General features: G+C 45.3%; 1 protein-coding gene across 1 annotated transcript in view; it reads right to left on the minus strand.

Annotated features, from left to right (window-relative positions):
* Positions 1–2,234: 2,234 nt before the first annotated feature.
* MATN1 (matrilin 1) overlaps positions 2,235–23,129 on the minus strand; it is a 38,574-nt gene continuing 17,679 nt past the window's right edge. The window contains exons 3-8 of the mRNA XM_065421764.1: positions 17,431–17,653; positions 13,585–13,710; positions 11,358–11,765; positions 6,095–6,247; positions 5,143–5,223; positions 2,235–2,284 (exon numbers count right to left, since the gene is read on the minus strand). Of these exons, the coding sequence (XP_065277836.1) occupies positions 2,235–2,284; positions 5,143–5,223; positions 6,095–6,247; positions 11,358–11,765; positions 13,585–13,710; positions 17,431–17,653 (1,041 nt within the window). The remainder of the gene's footprint in view (positions 2,285–5,142; positions 5,224–6,094; positions 6,248–11,357; positions 11,766–13,584; positions 13,711–17,430; positions 17,654–23,129) is intronic.

Genomic DNA, 23,129 nt, shown 5'->3' on the forward strand with positions numbered 1-23,129 from the left:
GAAAGATAGGAAGTATGGCAAGAGACCACCCTGGCTTAACCAGGAGATCTTCAATGATCTAAAAATCAAAAAAGAGTCCTACAAAAAGTGGAAACTAGCTGGAGACATAAAGGGTAACAAGAAAACTTTCTACAAGTATATTAAAAGCAAGAGGAAGACCAAGAACAGAGTAGGCCCGTTACTCAATAAAGGGGGGAAAACAATAACAGAAAATGTGGAAATGGCCAGAGGTGCTTAATGACTTCTTTGTTTCGGTTTTTATCAAGAAGGTTGGTGGTGATTGGACGTCTAACATAGTGAATGCCCCTACTTCCCTAAGTAGTCTCTACCTGTGCTGATATATTTAGTTGCAGTATAATTTTTAACTACTAGATGTCACTCTTTGCTGTATGGAGACCCAAGCTGGGTGGGGTCCATGGTAAACAAAAGAGACAAAGCTGGGACTCAAATACTGTGAAAGCCTGTTTGATTGGCTGCAATTGTAGCTGTTTTCTACCATAAATGACTCCTCTTTAAGACAGTCTGTAGTACTATATAGAATACTACCCAAGCAAGTAGCCCCACCGAAAGCAATGAATAAGGATTACTCATGTGATTAAGGGGGTTACAGGATTATTAGGGCTGGGTTACATGGGTATGATGCTGAAGTATGAAATCAGTGGAGTTACATCAGATTTACACCCGTATATCTGAGAGCAGAATTAGCCCTTTAGGTTGCAAGCACCTCAGGACAGGAACCTGACTTACTCTATAGACTTTCCCACACTGGAGCCTTTCCTGGGAGCCTTTCCCCTGACTCCCATTGGTGCTGGATTGACACCAAAGTCCAAGATGTCGATATAAATCTGAGAGGAGAATCTGTCTATATGATTGAACTGCACATTTTTTGGCACTGAACAAATACATAATAGTATAAATAACCAAATAATTACAACCCGTAACACAAAACAACCAGCCTTTCAAATTTTTGAGCAAACTTTTATTTTTTTCCTCCATTCAAAAACATCTTCTATGGTGACATTTCTGAACAGGCTTGTGTTATCTGAAAAGCTTTTTACATACTCTCAAGTATAAATATTCTGATAGGAAAAAAAATAATTCCCAAACCCAACCACTCATGCTCACATTTGGAGGGATGCGTAACATGGCATGCGTCACTGAGACTGGATACTCCCTGCTTAACATCATCTGCCACGGAGACTGCGCCTGGGTGTGGCACGCAACGTCAGACACCTCTGGACTGTGCTGGTTGTTTGTATAGCCTGGGTCACCACCAGCCGGGAAGGGAAATGGGTCTAAACGTCTGGCACATTGAGATGAGATGCTCAATATAAGAAAAGCAGAGATGCCTCCAGACATGGGGCTGGAGCTGGTGGCCTGCAGGCAGACAGGGCACCATAACTGCATTTTTTGTGAACGTTGATGGAAGGAACCACAGAGCCAAGCAGTCGGGTAGCGGCATATTCCATGGGATTGGTGCTGGTAGCACTACCTTGGGTGACATAAAGCCGTGTATGGGCGGGTTCATTGTGCAGTTCAGGACTTCACCATGGAAGGCCAAACATGGGACAGGTGCTGGCTAGCCAAAACACTGCAGGGGTATTAGTTGACTAGAACTGAGCTTACTTTCGTCTACTGTACAGTAGCTGTGGGTCGTACCTGGCTGCAGGAGTGTCCCATCCTAGCACATCTTCAATGCCACACTCAGCAATCACTGCTTAGTTTCACCTACTTACTGATAAATGCTTTGTGCTTATAATAATACATTGGTTGTCTATGAGGGCGGGTTTTCACACTCAGGATCCGAGTTGCTTTTAAACAACTTGATTCTTAAATAAAATTACAGTACACACAGAAACAAAAGATGCAGAAGAACACAGCGAGGATTCACAGAACTCATAATCAAGTACTTAGTAACAACATATATATATATATATTAAGCTTTAGATTAAAAAATATATTTCTGGGTTTTTATATATGTATACTATAGGATGCAAGGAACATTAACACATTTTGGCACGCAGTGATTCACAGTGCTTTGCCCTTTAATATGATGTCTGCTCTACATTATAATGTTTCCTTTTTAGAAGAATGCAGCTAGACTAGACTTTTTTTTTTTTTAAGTAGAAAGCTGGATGTAGTGCTGCGGCTGAGTTGCTCCTGTGTATGCATGAAGGTCTTCTGGTACAATTCTGTTACGTAAGGAAGGAGAAATATAATAGTGCTCCGGGTGTTTAGATGATCTTGTTTTCCAGGGCTGCGATCCTTTTTGTCACAGCTTCCAGTGAGCAAGAGTTAAGGGGAAAAAATGGCAGTGCATTTCAGTGATTCACATGCCAGATCCTCAACTAGCACAACTCAAAGTCAATGGCGATACTCCAATGTATATCTGCTGAGGATCTGGCCAATTATGGTAATCTAGTCCATGGTTTCGCCACCTTTTCAGGTTGCTGACCCGGCATTCGAAGTCAAACATTTTTACCACTGCTTTACATTTACTATAAAAAGCAAGAATAAAAACGTTACAATGATCTGTGTGTGTGTTTTGAGATGATGACCTTGAAGGATAAGGTTTTGTGGGGAGCACAAAGGGAGATTTTCTTTATTTTAGATTCTCATAAAATTTTCAATGGCTTGCAACCCTCTGATTGCTTTTTGTGTCCCTTCTTGGGGTTGTGAGCCAGTGATTGAGAAACACTGATATAGTCCAAGGGTAGGCAACCTATGGCACGTGTGCCAAAGGTGGCACGTGAGCTGATTTTCAGTGGCACTCACACTGCCCGGGTCCTGGCCACTGGTCCGGGGGGCTCTGCATTTTAATTTAATTTTAAATGAAGCTTCTTAAACATTTAAAAAACCTTATTTACTTTACATACAACAATAGTTTAGTTATATATTATAGACTTATAGAAAGAGACCTTCTAAAAACGTTAAAATGTATTACTGGCACATGAAACCTTAAATTACAGTGAATAAATGAAGACTCGGCACACCACTTCTGAAAGGTTGCCGACCCCGGATATAGTCTGACCTCCTGCATGACATCAGCCCTTGAATTTCACCCAATGATACCTACAGAGGAGGGAATTTATTCCGTAAGTGACACTGTGGGGTCTGGTAACTTGGAGCTGACCTATAACATCTGACTTAGAAAGACATCAAAGCTCAGTGGACAGACACCAAGTGGGGGAGAATCTACCTTATCCCTCAGTGAATTCTCCCAGTGGTTTATCAATTACCCTTACTGTTAAAAAGTTGTCACTTATTTCCAGCTGGAATTTCTCCAACTTCTACATCCAGCCACTGGCTCTTGTTCTGCCCTTGTCTGCTAAGTTGAAGGTCTCCCTATGATGCAGTGCAATGCTCCTGTTCTCACTGAAGTGAACTGGAATTCTGCCATTGACTCAGTAGGAACAGGCATCAATTGCATACTTAAAGCCGTGTCTCCTTGTGATGAAGTGCTGGTAGACTTGTATTTAGCATGCACCTTGCAGCAGGGCCTCTTGTGAGCTCTCTGTTCTGCCCACTCCCCGCCTCTTGCTTTCTTCTGTCTCTTTCCCCCACTCTTGTGTGGTTCTTTACTTACCCACTCTTAGGCTATGTCTACACTACCCGCCTGAATCGGCGGGTAGAAATCGATCTCTCGGGGATCGAATTATCGCGTCTCGTCGGGACGCGACAATCGATCCCCGAATCGATGCTCTTACTCCACCAGCGGAGGTAGGAGTAAGCGCCGTCGACGGAAAGCCGCGGAGGTCGATTTTGCCGCCGTCCTCACAGCGGGGTAAGTCGGCTCCGATACGTCGAATTCAGCTACGCTATTCGCGTAGCTGAATTTGCATATCTTAAATCGACCCCCCTCTGTAGTGAAGACCTACCCTTAGAGAGCCTCCCTTCTCTGACGTGGCAGGAGAGGCTGAGGGAACTGGGATTGTTTAGTCTGCAGAAGAGAAGAATGAGGGGGGATTTGATAGCTGCTTTCAACTACCTGAAAGGGGGTTTCCAAAGAGGAAGGATCTAGACTGTTCTCAGTGGTAGCAGATGACAGAACAAGGAGTAATGGTCTCAAGTTGCAGTGGGGGAGGTTTAGGTTGGATATTAGGAAAAACTTTTTCACTAGGAGGGTGGTGAGGCACTGGAATGGGTTACCTAGGGAGGTGGTGGAATCTCCGTCCTTAGAGGTTTTTAAGGCCCGGCTTGACAAAGCCCTGGCTGGGATGATTTAGTTGGGGATTGGTCCTGCTTTGAGCAGGGGGTTGGACTAGATGATCTCCTGAGTCCCCTTACAACCCTGAGATTCTATAATTCCTTAGTCCTGCTTCAAGTCCCTCCTCAAACTCCCTTTGACTGTCTAGCCTTCCAGGCTAACTCCCACTCCACTGCCTCCTGTTCCTGTTCTCGGGCTGATGTGAGGCATCAACAAAACATGCCTCTCATGAATGGGAAAAATTCCCCATCAGTATCCCTAAAGCTGCCACCATAACCTCTTTCAAATCCCTCCTTAAAACCTATCTCTGCTATGGTGCTTCTACATCATTATTGGCTAGCATTGGTTCGGCAAGTGCTAATCTATTTGTCTGTCTTGTCCTCCTGTCGTGTCCTGCCTGTCTCAGAGAAGGTGAGCTCTCTGTGGCGGGGACTGCTTTCTTTGTTAATGTCTGCACAGAATCTAGGTACAGAATGTGGTGTTTTTGAAAACAGTGTTGGAATTGTAGGCTGTCTCTTTAATTTGTAAAGGGTTTCTTGGCGCAGTTTCCAGTCTAGGGGGCTCTGCAGGAAAGCATGAGATCAAAGTCAGTCTGCAGAAAGCCTAGAGCAAGGTGGGTTAAATTGTGCCACACCCTTTTTAGGGAGCAGCCTGCTTTGTCTCTCTCTGTTTTGCCGTTCTTGTGTGCTCTTGTGCTGAATTCTAAATAATAAAACAGTGTTATGTTGCTGCCTTCTGGCAAGAGTATTTAATGTTTTTATCTAACTTCTCTGTGTGCATGCCATGAATCTGAACACTGAAACCTAGTCTCTTGACTCCTACTCCAGTTTCTTGACCACTGCACTAATCTGTCCCCCTGGTTGGAAGGTCTGGCTAATCTGCTCTCTAGAAAATGGAACCTGACATTGTGAAAATGAGCTGCTTCTAAAGGATATGTTTTCGTGTCAATGACTTTATGAGGTCTTCTACTTTTTTCTGGAACTTCACAATGGCTTTACATTCACATGGGTCCTCCTCTGTGGATAAGAGAACAAAGGTGATGATGAATCAGCCATCAGACAGAGCAAGAATGGAATATATCAAAACCTAAACCATGGTGACAAGTGAAATAAAGCGAAAGCCTTTTCTCCAGCCAGAGATCTGGAGGAAATCAATACATCATTCAGCCAGATTCTCTGAATGGTTATTGCTGTGTTTAACTTTAAACTAACTAGAGGGTCGCACACTTCATTGCTTATGTAGGCCAAGCTCTGTGTGTTATCCAAATTTTTGTATTTCATCAATGATTTACCTAAAACCGATTACCCAGATATGGCTTTTCTGATTTTCAGCAGGGTTCTGTTTATTCATGCCTACGCCATTCCCTGCAATTTTGGAATTGATCAGCTGCGTTGTTTAAAAGTGATTGTGTTACAGACAGACAAACAGAAATGTCGTCAAGTTGAATGTGGCGCCCTGCTTCTCTCAGCCAATTAACAGACCTAAGTCAGATACTTGGCTGTCGTCCAGTCTTTTTGTGCCACTCCGGTTGCAAAAGGGGTGAGAGGGCCAGTTTAACTGGCCAGGGATGGGGTGGTGCAGTTCAGGAAGGCTTGATGTTTTAATGAATTACTGTTTTAGAAGCGTGCTGAGACCTTTGGCTGAAAAACACTACGGCAGAAGTGCAAAATGCTATAATTTGGGCAGACTGACATTTTTCCAATCAAAGAATTTCGACCAAAAAAAAAAAAAAGAGAGAGAGAGAGAGAGAGAATCCAACAAAACCACACACCTACACAGAAACAAAAAATAACAACAACCCAACACCTGTGAGTGGAAACCGCGAGGTGTACTTTTGCCCCTTACTTCAGGAGTCAGTGTTTTCCACCTGCCCTCTGCCCCACTCACCGACACAGATTTTCGTCGGCAGTTCCTTCGCAATCTTGTTGATGGTACTGAAATCAGCAGTATAAAAGTAGTGTGCTGCCACTGGCTCTGAGGCAATTTCCCTTAATTCATCTTCAACGGCATTGCCCACTCCGACAGCGAACATCTCAAAGCCTGCAAGCAATGAGGAGTGTCAGTCCTACTGCGACCATCTCATTGGAACAGCAAAAGAACCCAGCCAGCTTGTAAATCCTTCTTTGCATTTACGTGATGTGCTGCGTACAAACTAGGACACCCCCACTGTACGGAGCCATGGACCAAACGCTCAAAGATGGACACTCAAGAACACCCACATCATTTGCACATGGAGTCATTGTGCTTTCAAATCCCACAGCTGTAGGGTCTTGTGGAATGGATGCGATTATGGCCATTTAATGCAGAGTGTGCATCCTGAGAATAGGCCACCTAAACTACAAGCGCACGTATTGAGCCATCGCAGAACCCCAAGAGAGAATTTATATGTTTATGTATTACAGGGACACAAACAAACCAAAATCCCTGTAAATCTGGGAAAACGCAGCTCTGGATTTGTATCCAAGCTTCTCGCTACAGTGGGGCCATGCCGAAACTGCGGATCAAACTGCTGAACTCTGGGAAAGGCTGAAGCTAGATCTGAATTTTATTTGGATCCACCTCTAGGCTGTTACCTACCTATCTCTGCCCTGTGAAGTACATTTGCCTTTCATCTCCCAAGGCGGGTGTATTTAATATCCACTGGCAAAGGTTCTAAAGCGAGATTATATATATATATGGGTTGGGTGAAAAGATAAGGAAAAAAATCAAGAACCCTTTTAAACTGTTATCACCCCAAAATGACTCTGAAATGTTTGTCCCAGGCAACTGTGACAATCAGAGTCCAGACACCCGAGGGGGAGGACGGGGGGTGTGAATGCCAAAGAATAAGCAATTGAATCAACTGACTTTATACAATATTTATTGCACTATAAAAGAGCATTAAGGTCTTTTTTGAAAGCTGGTGACCCTCTGGTCATTAATATTATTGCATGATGTGTGTATGGCTAGTGTGTAAAGAGGTACATGTGCATGCTGGAAATATGTTACTAAAATATGTTTGGGGAGCAGACTTGCTAAACGTTTATTCTAGACAAAGGAAGGTTGTTTTGCCCGGGTCTCCAGTGTAAATTGAGCACGGTGATGCCAGAGACAATGGAAGTTACATTTACATACGAATCAACAGGGGGGTTGGGAAATCAAGAGGAAGAGACAAACAGCGGGGGAGAAGAATGCATTTCAAAGGTTTACTGGATTATAAAAAGAAGGGGAGCGAACCCCTTAGTTCTCCATCACTGAGGGGCAAAAGGGCCAGCACCTTTTGATTCTGTGAAAGTTGGCTCCCCTTTCCTGGCATGTTGGAGATGCTAATAGCTGGATGTAAGTGAGAAACTGTTTTAGGCAAAGACATAACTGGTTCAAATTAAGTTTGAGGCACTAACAAGTGTGTGATTTTTGTTTTGTTTGTAACCCCGTTTTCTCTCTTTTATTCTTGCTTAGCATCACAAATCTGTGTTCTTTATTAATACACATATCCCTGTTTTATTTCAAAGCCATCTCAGTGCTGTATATTAAACTAAAGTGTGGGACCTCAGCGAAACTAACAGACTGGTGGGTGCACTGTCTCCTTGGAAGCAGCAGACTTAATAATTTCTGTGAGTGTCCAGTGAGAGGGACTGGACACTACAGAGAGACATCTCTGGGGGAACTTGGGAACTGGGGTTCATGGAATATTATCTGTAGGGCAAAGTTTAGACTGGCAAAGTCTCGAGGAGTTTGCTGGTAAGGCAGACAGACTGGTGCATCAGGGAGCTGACACACAGTTTAAATTCCAGCAAAATAAATAAATAAATAAAAATCCAGCTCTCTCTTGCCGAGGCAGAGGGGTGACACAGTGGCTTATGGTTCTGGGCACCTCAAGCATAGCATCACAGGAAAGTTGTCTCAGCCTTTGTTCAACCTTTTCTAGAAGGGAGGATGTCATAATTCCTTTCAATCCGGTTCATTGCCCCCACAGAGGTCATGACCCCCCGGCTGAGAACCTGTGGTTTAATAGTACCCAAGAGGAAGATAGGGGAAGTTTTCAAAATGGGGCCCAAAGCAACTCACCATGTTCTCAGTACTTATATCCGAAGGACAAAGTCACCCACTGAAAAGCAGACCAAATGCTGGAAAAGGGGAGTAACAGGAGCTGGTCAGGAATTTTTAGATGAAATATTTTTGTCAGAAAATGGCAATTCATAAAAAGTGAAACTTTTCCTAGGAAAAGGTTGATTTCAATCAATTTTTCAACTCACAAACAAAATTGAAGAAAAAAAAGGTTTGAAATTGTTGAAATGTTTCATTTAAACTTTTTCAAAATGAAAAATTCATGTTTTCCAGTTCAAAATGACTTTTGGTTTTGAAATGTAAACTAATGATGTAAAAAGAAATTGTCAAGTATAAAAAAAGGCTGAAATAGAAACAAAATGTTTTGATTGACCCAAATTGATTTTTTTTTTTTGTTCACAAAAAAGTTCAACTTTTTAAAACTTTTTGGTCCCAGTTTTGGATGGGACATTGTTTTTGAAATCTCAAAATGTTTTGCAGGCTGGAAAAACCATTTCCTGACCAGCTGTAGTAGTAACAAACTGCTGGGTCTCCTTCCCAGGAAGACCTGTCACTCACTAGGGACAGGAGATCCTGTTGTGAGGGGAGAGCAGTTGTGCAGGTACTTGGGTGGTCTGCGGGGTCTCATATAAACTGTCTGAAGCCACATCTTGGGTGAAATCCTGGCCCCATTGAAAGTAATTGGAGTTTTGCCATTGACTTCAACAGGGCCAAGATTTATCCCCTGAACTACAAGATGCTTGTGTGAACTCTGACCCTATTTAGATTCAAGCATCGCTAACTTTTTCCCAACAGCATTGCCTTAGTTCCTTTGGATCAAAACAAGCACAATATTTGAATTTTCAATGAGGCTTCTAAATTCCAGCTCCTAGAACATTTTCAGAGTGCAATAACAAGCAGCTGTTATTTTTTCCCCTGTAAGAAACATGATCACTGAACAGCTGGTAATAGAACAAACAAACCAACCAACCATAATCAAACAGAATTCAAGGCCTGTTACCATTATGTAAGATAAATTGTATTGGTGAGTTACATCAAGATTTATATATACCAGCCAAACACACGCTGTACACAGCATCCCACGTGCCCTGTCAACATGCTTCTCAAATGTCAATTATTCTTGCCCTCATGTTTGATCTTCATTATTGGGCACCAGCCCTCAGTCAGGTCCAGCGGTCAAGACCAAAGATTAAAAGAGGTGAAGCATTTAGCAACTCATGAGCAGATCCCCAAGGGCCATGTTCATTTAACACAGTAAAAAACAGGATACAAGGAACTTGGGCAGCAGTTGTTCAGCAAAAGGGGGCGGCTCGCAAGATATTTATGTTTCAAGGTCTTTAAAGTATCTTTTTCTTTTCTGGTTTTATTAACCCACTGGAAGCTGGCAGCAGAAATGTGTCTCCTGCTCAGTCCCCATCCCCCTTACATGTGCCTAATGGGTTATTAGTGTACGGTCCCTAATGAGTGCTGGCATGGTGCATACTTGGACGAAGTTCATCCATGTGTGAAGGGCAGGAGCACTGCCAGCTTTTCTGCCGTCCTAGGCGGCAGAAGGTCCCTCCCCGAAATGCCGCCCCCCCACACAGAGGCGGCGGAAGGTCCCGCCACCAAAATACCACCGCGGTCACCGCCCCCCAAGTTGTAGCGCCCTAGGCGACTGCCTAGGTCACCAAATGGGTTGTGCCGGCACTGGTGAAGGAACAACATAAGGCCCATGCATCCCTTAAGTGCCATTTAAGGCCTATTTTGAGGGCTGAAGTGGAATTAAAGTGGTGCTTGTTCCTTGTGCAGGTGTGATTTTTACCCATTGGTTCGTAATTGGACAGCTGGGCCTTGTGAGGGGACTTCATGGGTAGGAAGACCTTCCCTAGGTCTTACTCCTCCTTTGTGCATGCAGGAAGCAGTACAATCTGCTACTTAATCTGTAGTACTTGTGGCACTTAGAGACGAACAAATGTATTTGAGCATAAGCTTTCGTGGGCTAAAACCCACTTCATCGGATGCATGCAGTGGAAAATACAGTAGGAAGATATATATATACACAGAGAACATGAAAAAATGGGTGTTGCCATACCAACTGTAATGAGAGTGATCAATTAAGGTGAGCAATTATCAGCAGGAGGAAAAAAAACTTTTGTAGTGATAATCAGGATGGCCCATTTCCTACAGTTGACAAGAAGGTGTGAGTAACAGTAGGGGGCAAAAATAAGCATGGGGAAACAGGTTTTACTTTGTGTAATGACCCATCCACTCCCAGTCTTTATTCAAGCCTCACTTAATGGTGTCCAGTTTGCAAATTAATTCCAATTCTGCAGTTTCTCCTTGGAGAAAAAAAAAACTTCAAAAACAGACTCCAACGTGGGAACTGAACATGTGAGGAAGTGCAACTGTCATGTGAGACAGCAAGAAACCAAACAAAGAAGTCAAAGCCCAGCACTGCAGAGGATTGCTCTCATGGCTAGTGATGTGGTGTCCCTGGAGTAAAGACTGAGCCACAGAACTTCCATCCTCCCCATGAAATGGGGGTCAGTAATCTCTGAAGCAAATTCCTTCCACAACACCCTGCTCTCAGTCACAGCAACATAGGCCCCCAGTACGTCCCCTGAAGTTATCACAGTTACTCTGGTCTTACACTGAGGAAGGGTGTAGCCTGCAGAGCTTAGTTTAACTTTGCACTAGGACTGAGTACTGATAGCCAGAGAGGGGAGAGTTCACCGTTTAAAAAGGCTCAGAAGAACATAACCTCTATCATACAGTGCTAACTGGCTCCTTTGCTGGTAGCATCAGAAAGAGGCCCATGACTGACACAGAATAGAGACAGAGGATGGGCCTTCTAAAGGGACTATGGGAATTAGCTGCCCAGCTCCCATTGAAAGCCAAAGCCCCTTTGAAAATCTGCCTTGCCCACATCAGGGGCCCTCTAAGTCAGCACTGAAGCACGTGGGCAGGGGTTGAGGCAACGTAGGCCAAAGTTTTGCTCTACAGATGCCCATGTTCTATGGTGAATGGAGGACATCGGTTTCTGGGACTGCCAATCAGCATCATACACAGACCAGTACTTGACCCAAAGGAAAACCAACGCCACTGAATTCTGGAGGCCTACCTGAATCCTTGGCTTTCTTGGCAGCATCGCTGATGTAATCTTGTGACCGTCCATCCGTGAAGACAATGCCCACCTTGGGGACGCCAGGTCTCGCTCCACTGGAGGGATCAAAGGACTTTTCAGTGAGGTGCCTCAGCGCTAGGCCTGTCATGGTTCCTTTCTCCATGTAGGACATCCTTTTCACTGCTGCCTTGATGTCCTTCTTGTTGTTGTATCGTCCCAGCGGGAACTCCTGCCTGACAGAGCTGGAGTACTGGACCAGGCCCACGCGAGCATTTTTATCGGAGACATCCAATGAATCCACAATTTGGTTGATGAACTTCTTCACAAGCTCAAAGTTCTCAGGCCGCACGCTCTTGGAGCCATCAATCAGGAACACAAGGTCAGTGCTAGATCCACCACTGCAGGCTGGGGAGAAACAAGAGAACAGGGCAAAGGGAGAAATTAAGCTCCCAATTAACCAGAGAGAGAGAGAAAACAAAAACCAGTATGGCTTTATTAATAATAATAACTCAACATCATAGTAAATCTCAAAAGCATGTCGCTTCCCAGCAGATATAGCACCGCTGACATAAATCTCGACCTAGGTCCTTAAGTTGGTCTGGCTAGATATTCAGTTTACGCCATTGCTAGTGATTTTATCACGCCGCCAAAGCTTTTGGTGACCATGTGGTGTCTGGCTGTGTAGCAGCATTCCTTGATAATCATATAATAATAATTAATAATAGCTGTTTGAAAAAGTACAATTATTTTTCACACAACTGTTTAATATTATTTCAAAATTTCCCATGAAAATTTTTATTTAAAAACCAAAAACCATTTTTTCCCCAGTTTTTGAAAACTGTTTTCAGTTAAAATTTTGGGTTTTAGTTAAAAAATAATCAGTTTTCAAAACTCAAAATCCAAATTATTTTACTGGAATCCAAAAACTTGTACAGAAAATTTTTGGGTTTTTTGGTTTCCGTTTTTAACAACAAAAATCGATAAAAAAGAATTTTTGTTCATTTTGGACAACATTCATTTTTCCCTAAAACAAAAAGTTTGACAAAAAAATTCAAACCGACTCTAATAATTAATAGTAATAGCAATAATAATAATACAGCTTTTCACTGGCAGGTACACGGTGCCTTTCGTCTTGGGATCTCCATGCACAGTGAAGCCAATAATTGGTTGAGCCTCTGCGGTAGGCTAGAGAATGCAATTGGCTGAACCTCAAGACCCATTGCAAAGTCTATTTGTTCTCCCAGGCTTTCCATGAAGGGGATGTATTGGGCATGGGGGAAGAGATGAGGTTGGAGCATTTAATCTGTGTGCACTGGGGAGTTTTAACGATGGGCATTGGTCTCATCTGGGAATTGGTGTCATGGGATCCTCCCAAATCCCAACTCCCAAAATGCATCCTTGGTGAAGGAGTGATTAGAGCACAGGAGTCCGGAGGAGGCATAATTCCTGGGGCCACATTGTGTCCCCTCGGGGGTGTGTCCAGAAAAGATTAGCCAATCAGAATGGCGTGAATGTTTCCAAGGGCGGGTTTCAGCTTTGCCACTAACAAACTCCTTATTTCGCAGACTCAGTGTGTCTCTTGTTCAAACCGGCAGTGACCATCTGAGAAGTAAAAGGGAGCATTGAATGGAGCACACACCAAAAGGTTTTGCTCTGCCGGAAATCTCAGAGCCATGAAGTCACTGGACCCTGACACAGTGACTGATAGTAAATTCTCTTTATTGCCTTGAATCATGCCCCACGCTCAGTGCACAGCCCCTACCGAGCCCCTACCGAAGCATCCACCTCCTGCCCCTCCCAGCGCCCCACTCTTCTACCAGGGAGGGGGTCCCACATGGGTCTATGGCTTCATTTGGGCCTTGGGGCTCTGCATGCTGGAGTTCAGACCCACAGATCAAAGGGGGCCATGATTAATCTGCTCCTGCATGGAGGGTGTTGGGTGCCTTCCAGGGAATATCTCTGCTAAGAGTGTAAATCAGTCCAAGAACCTGATCCAAAGCACGTTGGAGTCAATGGAAAGATCCCTATTGACAGCTCTTCCTAGGAGAGCTACTTTGTTAAATTCTCAGTGGTGAGCAACCCAGGGGATTGGGGTGAAGGTACCGTTCTTTTACCCTGCTTTCATCCTCTTGCTTTTCTGAGGCAGTGCCTCGGATATCTCAACAACCCCCTGACATATCACTGCACTGCCACGTTCATATCAGGGGTGCACAATGGGATTTACCACTGCAGGTTTTCCCATCGCTGTTCAATGTGAAGCCCTCTTTGCAAGCACAGGTGTATGACCCGGGTGTGCTGACACAGATCTGCTGACAGTCATGGTCTCCAGAGGCACAGAGGTCGGACAGATCTGTAAGGAAAGATACAGAATAAAAATATATTGACCCTGAAGGGAAAAGTGTCAAGGCCGCTTTGACCAAAGACAGCACGAGACTCGTGTTCCTCTATCTGCCTGCATAGCAAGTGCTTTAATGTTCTCCCCTTCTATGAACTCTAAGTCCTCATTTAATAACACATTGCTCATAGCAGGATGGATCACTCGATGATTGCCTGTTCTGTTCATTCCTTCTGAAGGATCTGGCATTGGCCACTGTCGGAAGACAGGATACTGGGCTAGATGCATCATTGGTCTGACCCAGTATGGCTGTTTTAACGTTCTTTTCTGCTGCAGATCTCAAAGCACTAAGGGAAGTAAGAGTTATTATCTTGATTTTTCAGATGGGGAAACTGAGGTACATAGAGACAGTGACTTGCTCAAGGTCCCTCTGGGGCACCTGGCATTGGCCACTGTCAGAAGACAGGATACTGGGCTAGATGGATCTTTGGTTTGCTCCAGTATGGCCGTTCTTATGTTCTTATGTCATGCAACTCGGCGACAGAGCCAGGAATAGAGCCCATGTCTCCACAGTTCGAGTGCAATACCCTATCTACTGGGCAACGCTTTCTCCAACACCCACAGCAGCAGATCACAATTTACTTCACCATTCAAAGTTCATTTTACAGTAATACTTGCACATTCAGCTTTACATTTGCTGTCTGCGAACACAAGCGCCAGTAGAACTCAACCTGGGCCTGAGCAAACAAAACTGGAATTGAAGTCAATGGGCACATCCAGTACTCAACTCTGAAAATCAGGCCCCAGGGCATCAATGTTGGTTGAAAGGAAACACAAAGGTGAAACAAATCTGGTGGAAGCCAATTCATTTATAAATCAGGTGAGTATTTGCAGGAAATAGTGTATGCAAGTATTTACCTGGCTCTACCACAACCACAGTGCCTGATTCAAAGTCCATTAAATTCAAATGGGAGACTTTCCATCTGGTCCATATATATGGGGGGGGGGGAGAGGAGACGGGGGGGGGGAGGAGGAGGAGGACAAATACAAGAATGCTCAAGCCTTCTGATTGTTCTAAACAAAGCAATGTTAACCCCTAGCATTTATAAGCAACCCTACCATAATGAGTGGGTTAGCATATCTGCAATGTAGAAAAGGGGAAATTCAACCCTGGGCAGAGGATATAGACAAGAACTATGCATCATTTAAGTCCCACTTAAGTGCTCAAAATAGGCCATAAGTTGCCTAGGCCTTGAGCTGTCCTGGTGCACCAGGGAGAATCCTCCCCCTTGTGGATCTCTAAGACCTTCACGAAGGGGGATAAGTATCATCATCTCTGTGTTGGGAAAAATAAAGCACAGCGAGGTGAAGTGATTTTCCCAAGGTCCTGGGAACAGAACTCCCAGCCCCTGTTCTATGTACTAGCTTCTGTTGGCTCAGCTGCACATTAGCTCCATTTTATAACTGGGGAAACTGAGGCAGCCACAGTCTCCATAACAAGTCAGAGGCATTTGACTTCGGGTAAGTTGGTTCCCATGTCTGTTCCTAGACTTTCTTTGTGTAGTTAGATTGTAAGCTCTTTGGGCCAGGGACTGTCTTCTTGTGTTTGGATGGTGCCTCTTGGAGCTACTGTAAGACGTATTATCAGAGTATGAATCTCCTGCAAACACCAATTCACACCTACAAGTAACACTTGTGGTAGTTGGGGACTGTGCCATTAAGGGCTGAGCTTCCCAGGCCAAGAGTCTGGGGAAGGTGTTGTGAAGTTCTTGTTGTCATGCAGAGGTGTTGCGTCTGGACACAAAATAACGGAGATCTCTGGCAAGCACTGAGGCCCAGACCCTGAAAGGTATTTAGGCTCCAAAATCCCATTGATTTCACTGGAAGTTAGGAGCCTTCAAGGATTTGGTCTGGAGTGATCACCAAACACAACACCGAACCCCATGGGAGGGCATTGCTACTTCAAACAAAACCTGCAAGACTGTAGAAGGGAGCTGCAAAAATACTCATTTCCCGTGTCAACTGAACAGGCCCAGGGGTTTCACACACCCTTCCTGCCAAGCACAGATGTGTGGCAACAGTTTGGGAAAGGTGTGACACAATAAAGAGCCGAAGGAGACACACACGGGTAGAGACAGAACTGTGAGATGCTCTGAGGCTGACGTGTAACAGGTCATGATTCAATATTTCTGCTGAAAATGTGTAGGGTAACTAAGAGCAGCCTGGTGCCCAGTTTGTGTGGGACGGTGTCAATGTTGAATCTAACGTGAGCCAGGGGTCTTTTAATCAGATGCAGTTGTGCATACAGTATTGAAAACCAGGTGTTCAGATAATAAGCCCTGGTCTACACTGGGGAGGGGGTTGACCTAAGATACGCAACTTCAGCTACGAGAATAGCGTAACTGAAGTCGACGTATTTAGGTCGACTTACTGTGGCATCTTCACGGCACTGAGTCGACTGCTGCCGCTCCCCCGTCGACTCCGCTTGCGCCAGCGGTGGCTCCAGGCACCAGCGCATCAAGCGCGTGCCTGGGGCGGCAAGCCGCGGGGGGCAGCCTGCCGGTCCCTGCGAGGCGGCAGGCAGGCTGCCTTCGGCGGCATGCCTGTGGGAGGTCCCCGGTCCCGCGGATTCGGCGGCATGCCTGCAGGAGGTCCGCTGGTCCCGCGGATTCGGCGGCAATTGGAGGGCGGGTACGCCAAAGCCGCAGGACCAGCGGACCTCCCGCAGGCATGCCGCCGAATCCGCGGGACTGGGGACCTCCTGCACGCAAGCCGCCGAAGGCAGCCTGCCTGCCATGCTGGGGCAGCAAAAAAGCTAGAGCCACCCCTGACTTGCGCCTCTCGCAGCAGTGGAGTACCGGAGTCGACGGGAGAGCGCTCGGGGATTGATTTATCGCGTCTAGACTAGACACGATAAATCGACACCTGATAGATCGATAATTACCCACCGATCCAGCGGGTAGTGTAGACCTGCCCTAAGGGAATGGACACCCAGATAAAACCTTGAGGGTGAAATCCTGGCCCCACTCAAGTCAATGGAAGTTTCTGAAACAACTGAAGATTTCACCCTAAGATTAGAGATTTTTGAAATTTCCCCAACAGTTGAAATTTGAAAAAAAAAATGGGCAGGGGGATACATTTTCACAACATTGTGACATTTCTCCTCCCCCCCTCCTTTTTTTGGATTGGTTCTACTGCCTGACCAGCAGAGGTTTTCAAATTTGGAATTTTTCTAATTTGGGGGGAAAGAAAAGAGGGAAAGGTCAATGTTTCTTTTTTCATTTTTTTCAGCCAGCTAGGAGCGAGAGAGCTCGGAATACTTGTATTGAGAGAACACATAACGAACCTGTGGAGCTAACTGCCAATAGGCACCATTGAAACCAAGACCTCCGAAGGATTTTTTAAAAACGATTACAGAGGAAATAGAACACCCGCCATTATATTAGATACTATTTAAAATTGGAAGGGATATGAAGCTTCCTGATTCCTAAACCTCATAGCTGGGGGTTAGGAGGAGATTTCCCTTATGGGGCGATTATTCCATTATCCCCTCAAGAATGTCCTCCACCTTCCTCTGAAACAGTTGATAATGGCCACTATTGGACACAACACTGGGCTACACGGATTCCTGTTCGGATTCAGTCTGGTAATTGCTATGTTCCTTTGTTCCTGTCTGTTCACCAAGGAAGGTCTGCCCCCCACCTCAGATCCTCTTGCTGCTCCTTTAGGACTTACCACAGAAGGCCTCTTGAAATTTCGTGGCCAGCTTCTCAATGACACTGTAGCTCTCTACATAGTCCACGTGCTCGTCCAGCGGCTCGCTCGCCATTTGCCGAAGAATGTTCTTGTCCACTCGGCCCACCCCGATGGCAAACAGCTCAATGCCAAGGGATCTTGCCCTCGCTGATACATCCTTCACGCCATCCTGGGGGCGTCCATCTGTCACAATGATTGCCACCTGAGGAGAAGAGGGAGGGAAACAGAAAGAAGAGGTGATGGACTGTCCCCCTGCAATCCAGCACGGTAGTTTTTCTACAACATGGATGTGAGCACAGTGTTTGCTCAGGAAGGAATCTGGCTCAATAACTAACTTCTTCATATCCATGGAGTTAAAGCGCTGTACAAAATGGAACCATGATTTCCCTTCCCCACAACACCAGAACGTCAGCATAGTCTATTTTGTCTGCCCCCATGGTTTGTTCATTTCTTGGCTGCAGGGGTTAAATTGACATTGTCTTAAACATCTTAAATAGGGGATGGCTGGATGATACCAGATTTAAGGAAAACAGAGTAAAGGCAGCCTTCTTAACACACATCATTAACACTGGATCAAACGCAGCAGTCGTTGCTTACCCAAAACTCCTGCTGAAGTCAATGCGAGTTCTGACTAAGTAATGGCTGGAGGAGGGAGTTCACCCAATAACAGTGCCTTTAATTCCATCTGAGGATATCAAAGCACTTGGCAAACATTAAGTGATTAAGCTTTATCTCCATTTTACAGATGGGAAAACTGAGGCATAGAGAGCAGAAATGGCTTGCTTAAGGTTAGTGACAGAGTCAACATTTTTGACTCTTAGGTCCCCTCTATAAACAGCAGGGGTAAGATACTGGCCCATTTAAGTCAATGGCAAAATTATCATTGGCTTCAATGGGGCCAAGTGAACTGCTAAGCCAAATCAAATCTGTTTCATAGGCAAATGCCCTTGGTAATAGAGAAGATAAAGAAATGTGAGAAGAAAAATGCAAGAAATAGCTAATTGAAGCGCAGCAGTAGAATTCTCAGTGACCCATCAACACACAGGTCCTTAAGGTTAAGCTTATGTATTATTCACCTTCACATTTACACAATAGAAATCACAAGTAGAGCAGGGGAATGTTTTTGGCAAAGAGTAAATTCACCAAAAAATGCCATTTTTCGGGGTATCAAAACTATTCATGAATTTGGGTAAAATCCAGCAAATAGTTTCAGACCAAAAAAATGAAAACAAGAAATGTTGAAATGGTTCATTTTTAAAAAATGAAAAAAGAGACATTCTGAAATAAAATGTTGAATCCAAATGACATTTTCTGAATGAAAAATGTCAAAAATGTTTGAGGTGACATGTCATTTTGAAATGACATGTCATTTCCTTTTGACCTAAACTAAATGTTTTCAGTTTTTCATTTTGGCGAGAAAAATGAATTAAATGTTTTCAGTTTCAGTTCAAAACAAGCCAATGTTTATTCATATCTTCGCTTCGGCCATTGAACCAGACAATCTATTATTCACTCAGGGCTAATCAGAGAGAATTTGGATGGAGGACTCACCAGTGGCCTAGTTAGGGGTAGCTTTAGCTTTAAGGCTGCCCTCCATTGCTGTGGGGGGCAATATGATCTGATGCCAGGATCTGGCCCTTGGTTTATATCAAAGATGAGCAAACCTCAAAAGACATGGGCCTTCTATTCTGATAAGTGCCCATAAATTCATGTGCTTACTGGAACGACCTTAACCTTTTGGGAGCTGTAACATCTCAACACCATTTGGGGAGGTGGTTTTACTGCGTCTCCATAACAGGGCTCTTAAATCAGCTGGAGACAACTTTGAGTGTAGACACATGCACAAATAGGTCAACGTAACATGTTGACCAGACATTAGTGTTAGCAACCTGCAGTTTACAGACAGCAATGATTTCCTGCTCCTTTCACAAGTCTGCGTCAAAGTTAAGCACCGCAAGGCAAACGAGTAGGCACAAAACAAAGAAAACACCAAAATCTGATCAGATAAGAGCAGTCTCAGCAAGGGGCCATGGTAACAGAACAGCATTCCATCGGCCACCACTAGAACCTAATCAATAGAATTTTAGCCTCAGATACAGTAGGATCTTACAGCTGACTGGAACATTTTTGGTTGAAATGAAATTTCGCTAAAAGCACGTTATTTCATCACTCCTCTTTGCAATGACATAGATATTGCTTTTTTCATCAGAGACAGAATGTCTCACGCTCAACAACCTGGTGGTTATAGCATTAAGCAAGGATGTGGGAGACCTTCAAGTCCCTGCTCTGCCTTATTCAGAGCAGAGTTTATCATCCCAGATCCTTCTAAGGGCAGGTCTACACTTACAACGCGGCATTGGCATGGCTACACCCAAGTAGCTACACCACATTGCTGCTAAATGGTATTGTTGTCTTCTGGACAGCTCTATTTGAAACCTAACAAGAGCACAAGATCTCTGGCGTTTGCTGTTTCCAATGGTGGCAGAAATATTGCAAGCACAGTCTCTCGTGGTTCAACGCTTCTGCTTCTGGCCAGACTCTGGAAATGTGGGTGTGAAAAAGATTAATCTGTGAAAATCATCACTGCACGCTGCAAGATTAGTCTCTACCAGGAGAGAAATAACGTTCCATTGCCATGTAACTTTCTTCCTTCCTTTATTGACTTGCAGCTTCAATAGAAATATCAGCCAAAGTCAAGCAGGGCTCCCCTCCCTCCTGTTTCTGCAGAAATCACCCATGCAATCCATTCTTTTTGCCAGAAGAGAGAGCCATTGATTCAGCAACTCTGCGTGAAAAATGCCACTCAGCAAATGGCAGCATAAACATGCTTTCATGCGCTGGGGCTCTGAGATGCGGTGCTACTGATTACAGCTTATCAACATGAGTCATTATCAGCTAGCTTTAGTGAGGGACACCACACAATGAACAGGGTTCTGTCAGTGCTTAAGTGTCTCGCTAACAGGATCTATCACTAGGGGTTGGATGCATTCCTTGCATTTTCTTTGTCTAAGGCAGATAAGTGAAGTGAAGTGAAGCTCCCAGGCTAATCAGTAATTCCACTTCCTTAAGCCCACTGACAACCTGCACAGATTGGATATGGGCCTGAACCAAAACCACAGACCTGATCCCTGGGGATGTCTGGTATCCAACCAGAAGCCTGGATCCAATGGAAATTAGGGCTCAAGCGCCGAGCAGCTGTGGACCCAAAATTCACATCAGTTCCTGACAGGGCCGGCTCCAGCTTTTTTGCCGCCCCAAGCGGCGAAGAGAAAAAAAAGAAAAACCCGATTGAGCTGCCGCCGAAGAGGAAGAGAGGGAGTGAAGGACCCCCCGCCGAATTACCGCCGAAGACTGAAGCGGAGCGATTTGAGTTGCCGACAGCGAAGAGGAAGAGAAGGACCCGCAGCCGAATGGCTGCTGCAGACCCGGACATGCCGCCCCAACAACGGACGGACGTGCCGCCCTCTTCCATTGGCCGCCCCAGGCACCTGCTTCCTTTGCTGGTGCCTGGAGCCAGCCTGGTTCCTGAGCTTTGCCGCTTGAGCCTGTGCTTAGGGCAGGTCACGTTTTAGGACCGTGTTGCACGCTGGGGATGCAGCATGGTGCGGTGGCTAGAACTCAGGCTGGGCATCAGGACACCTGTGTTCTTGTCCCAGTTTTGCCACTGACCTGCTCTGTGACTATGGGCCAATCAGTGTGTCTCTTTCTCCTTCCCCCCACCCCAGCGTTTCTCTGGCAAGGTGGAACTGTCTGTGGCTATATCTACATCTGGAGCTACGGGGCCCCAGCTCATGAAGACATACCCATGCTAGCTCTTATGGGCCAGCATGCCAAAAAACAGGAGCGGTGGAGTTCCAGTGGGTTTGTACGCAGGAGAGATAGCCCATGCCCCAGCTGTACTGCTATTTTTAGTGGACTAGCTCAAAGGGAGCTAGGGTGCATATGTCTACACAAGCTGGGAATCACACCTCCAGCTCCACATGCAGGTGTATCCTCCCACTCTGTATCTCCAGTGCCTGGTGCAATGGAGCCCTGGCCTCAGCTGGGGCCTCTAGTTTATAGGAATAGGATAATAACCCTTTGAATATATTTTCTGAGTTCTCTAGCTGTGCTCACTGTATGCGATGTGGTAGAAAAATGGTCAGAAACCAACAAAAGCAGCAATTCATATGTAACTAGGCCCTTGTGTTTGTGTATATTTGGGATCCACCTTGTCTAGCAACCTGTTGCAAGAAGGAAGCATTTGGAGGAGGCACCAGGAAGTCAGTCTGTGTGCACATGGCTGGAACACTGGTTGGAGTTGCAGCATCTCTGTCATTAGTTCTCTCAATAAAGAGCCAGTTTTGTTTTACAAATGGGGAGTCGCTCATGTTGTTGCCCAGCATGCGATACATGAAACACTGAGCCTGTGTGGTTTCTTCGCAGTGTTTTTCTTGGGTAAAGAGACAAAGACACACCAGGGCCACTAGGTGATGCTGTGCTAATAGTAACATGGCAGCCTTGCTGAGAGGGCCGAGAAGAGAGTCTGTAGTAGGGGAGCCTATGACAAGTTCAGAGGGTCATAATCAGAGAAGTATTAGGGATGGATAAACTGGTTTGATTGTTAACATAGCTGAGCTGAATCACCACCCTAGCTCCCGACTGACTCTGAACTGAACCTTACATTTTTTGAGGTTCAAAAATCTCCACCATTATGGTCCACTTTCTCTACAAGTCTCTGACTTTCCCAACTCCAGACTCCTACCTGCACTTCTCCTGCGGTGGGCAGCTGTCCACTGCCCCTTACCAAGGCCTGTGCTGTCAGGGCCGGCTCCAGCATTTCTGCCGCCCCAAGCAAAAAAAAAACAACAAAAAAACCCGCGATCGGCGGCGGCCGTTCAGCGGCAGGTCCTTCGCTCCTAGAGGGAGTGAGGGACCTGCCGCCCCCGAATTGCCGCAGGTGCCGCCCCTCTCCCTTGGCCGCCCCAAGCACCTGCTTGTTAAGCTGGTGCCTGGAGCTAGCCCTGTGTGCTGTAGTGACATGATCTAGGTCTATTGAACTAGGATAAATCCCTATTTGCAGCAATTCCTAGGTATTCCCCGCATTAGTACAGGGACATGGAGGCAATCCTGTGGATTCTGAGGCAGGCATATCTAATGATTGAAGGCATAGCTGGATGTTTTCAAGGGCTCTCACTGTAGCAATCAATGCAGTCCCCACACCTCGGGAGGGGAGTGGATATGTGAATACCCTCCTCACTTTTGTAATGATATTTGCAATATGATGATCCAATTCTTGCTGTTCCTAAAGGAAGACAGTAATACGCCAAAGTCCCTGCAGCCTTTGCTGGTGGAGTAGCCAGACCTTTGCTTTGGACTACAGGAGAGATGTAAAACAAATATATTTACTGTGGTCCTTTTGTGCCCCTTCCCTCTGGGAGCATAGCTGGGCCAATGCTCTTGGGGTCCTCCTAGCACATGTGCTAGATATCTGGAAACAGTAGTGTGGATTTTCAAAAGCATGAGGTTTTGGCCTTGCTCTGCTCCCGCTGCAGTCAATGGCAGTTTTTCTATTGACTTTAACAGAAGCAGGATTGGCCCAGCACTTTCCATGTTTAGATTTCTAACCGGTCAGACCCACTGACTACAGTGGGTTTTGCCAGGAGTGGAATTTGGCTCACAAGATGGGAAACCGTGGC

The sequence above is a fragment of the Emys orbicularis genome, chromosome 23, assembly GCF_028017835.1.
Source record: "Emys orbicularis isolate rEmyOrb1 chromosome 23, rEmyOrb1.hap1, whole genome shotgun sequence".
Lineage (NCBI taxonomy): Eukaryota > Metazoa > Chordata > Testudines > Emydidae > Emys > Emys orbicularis.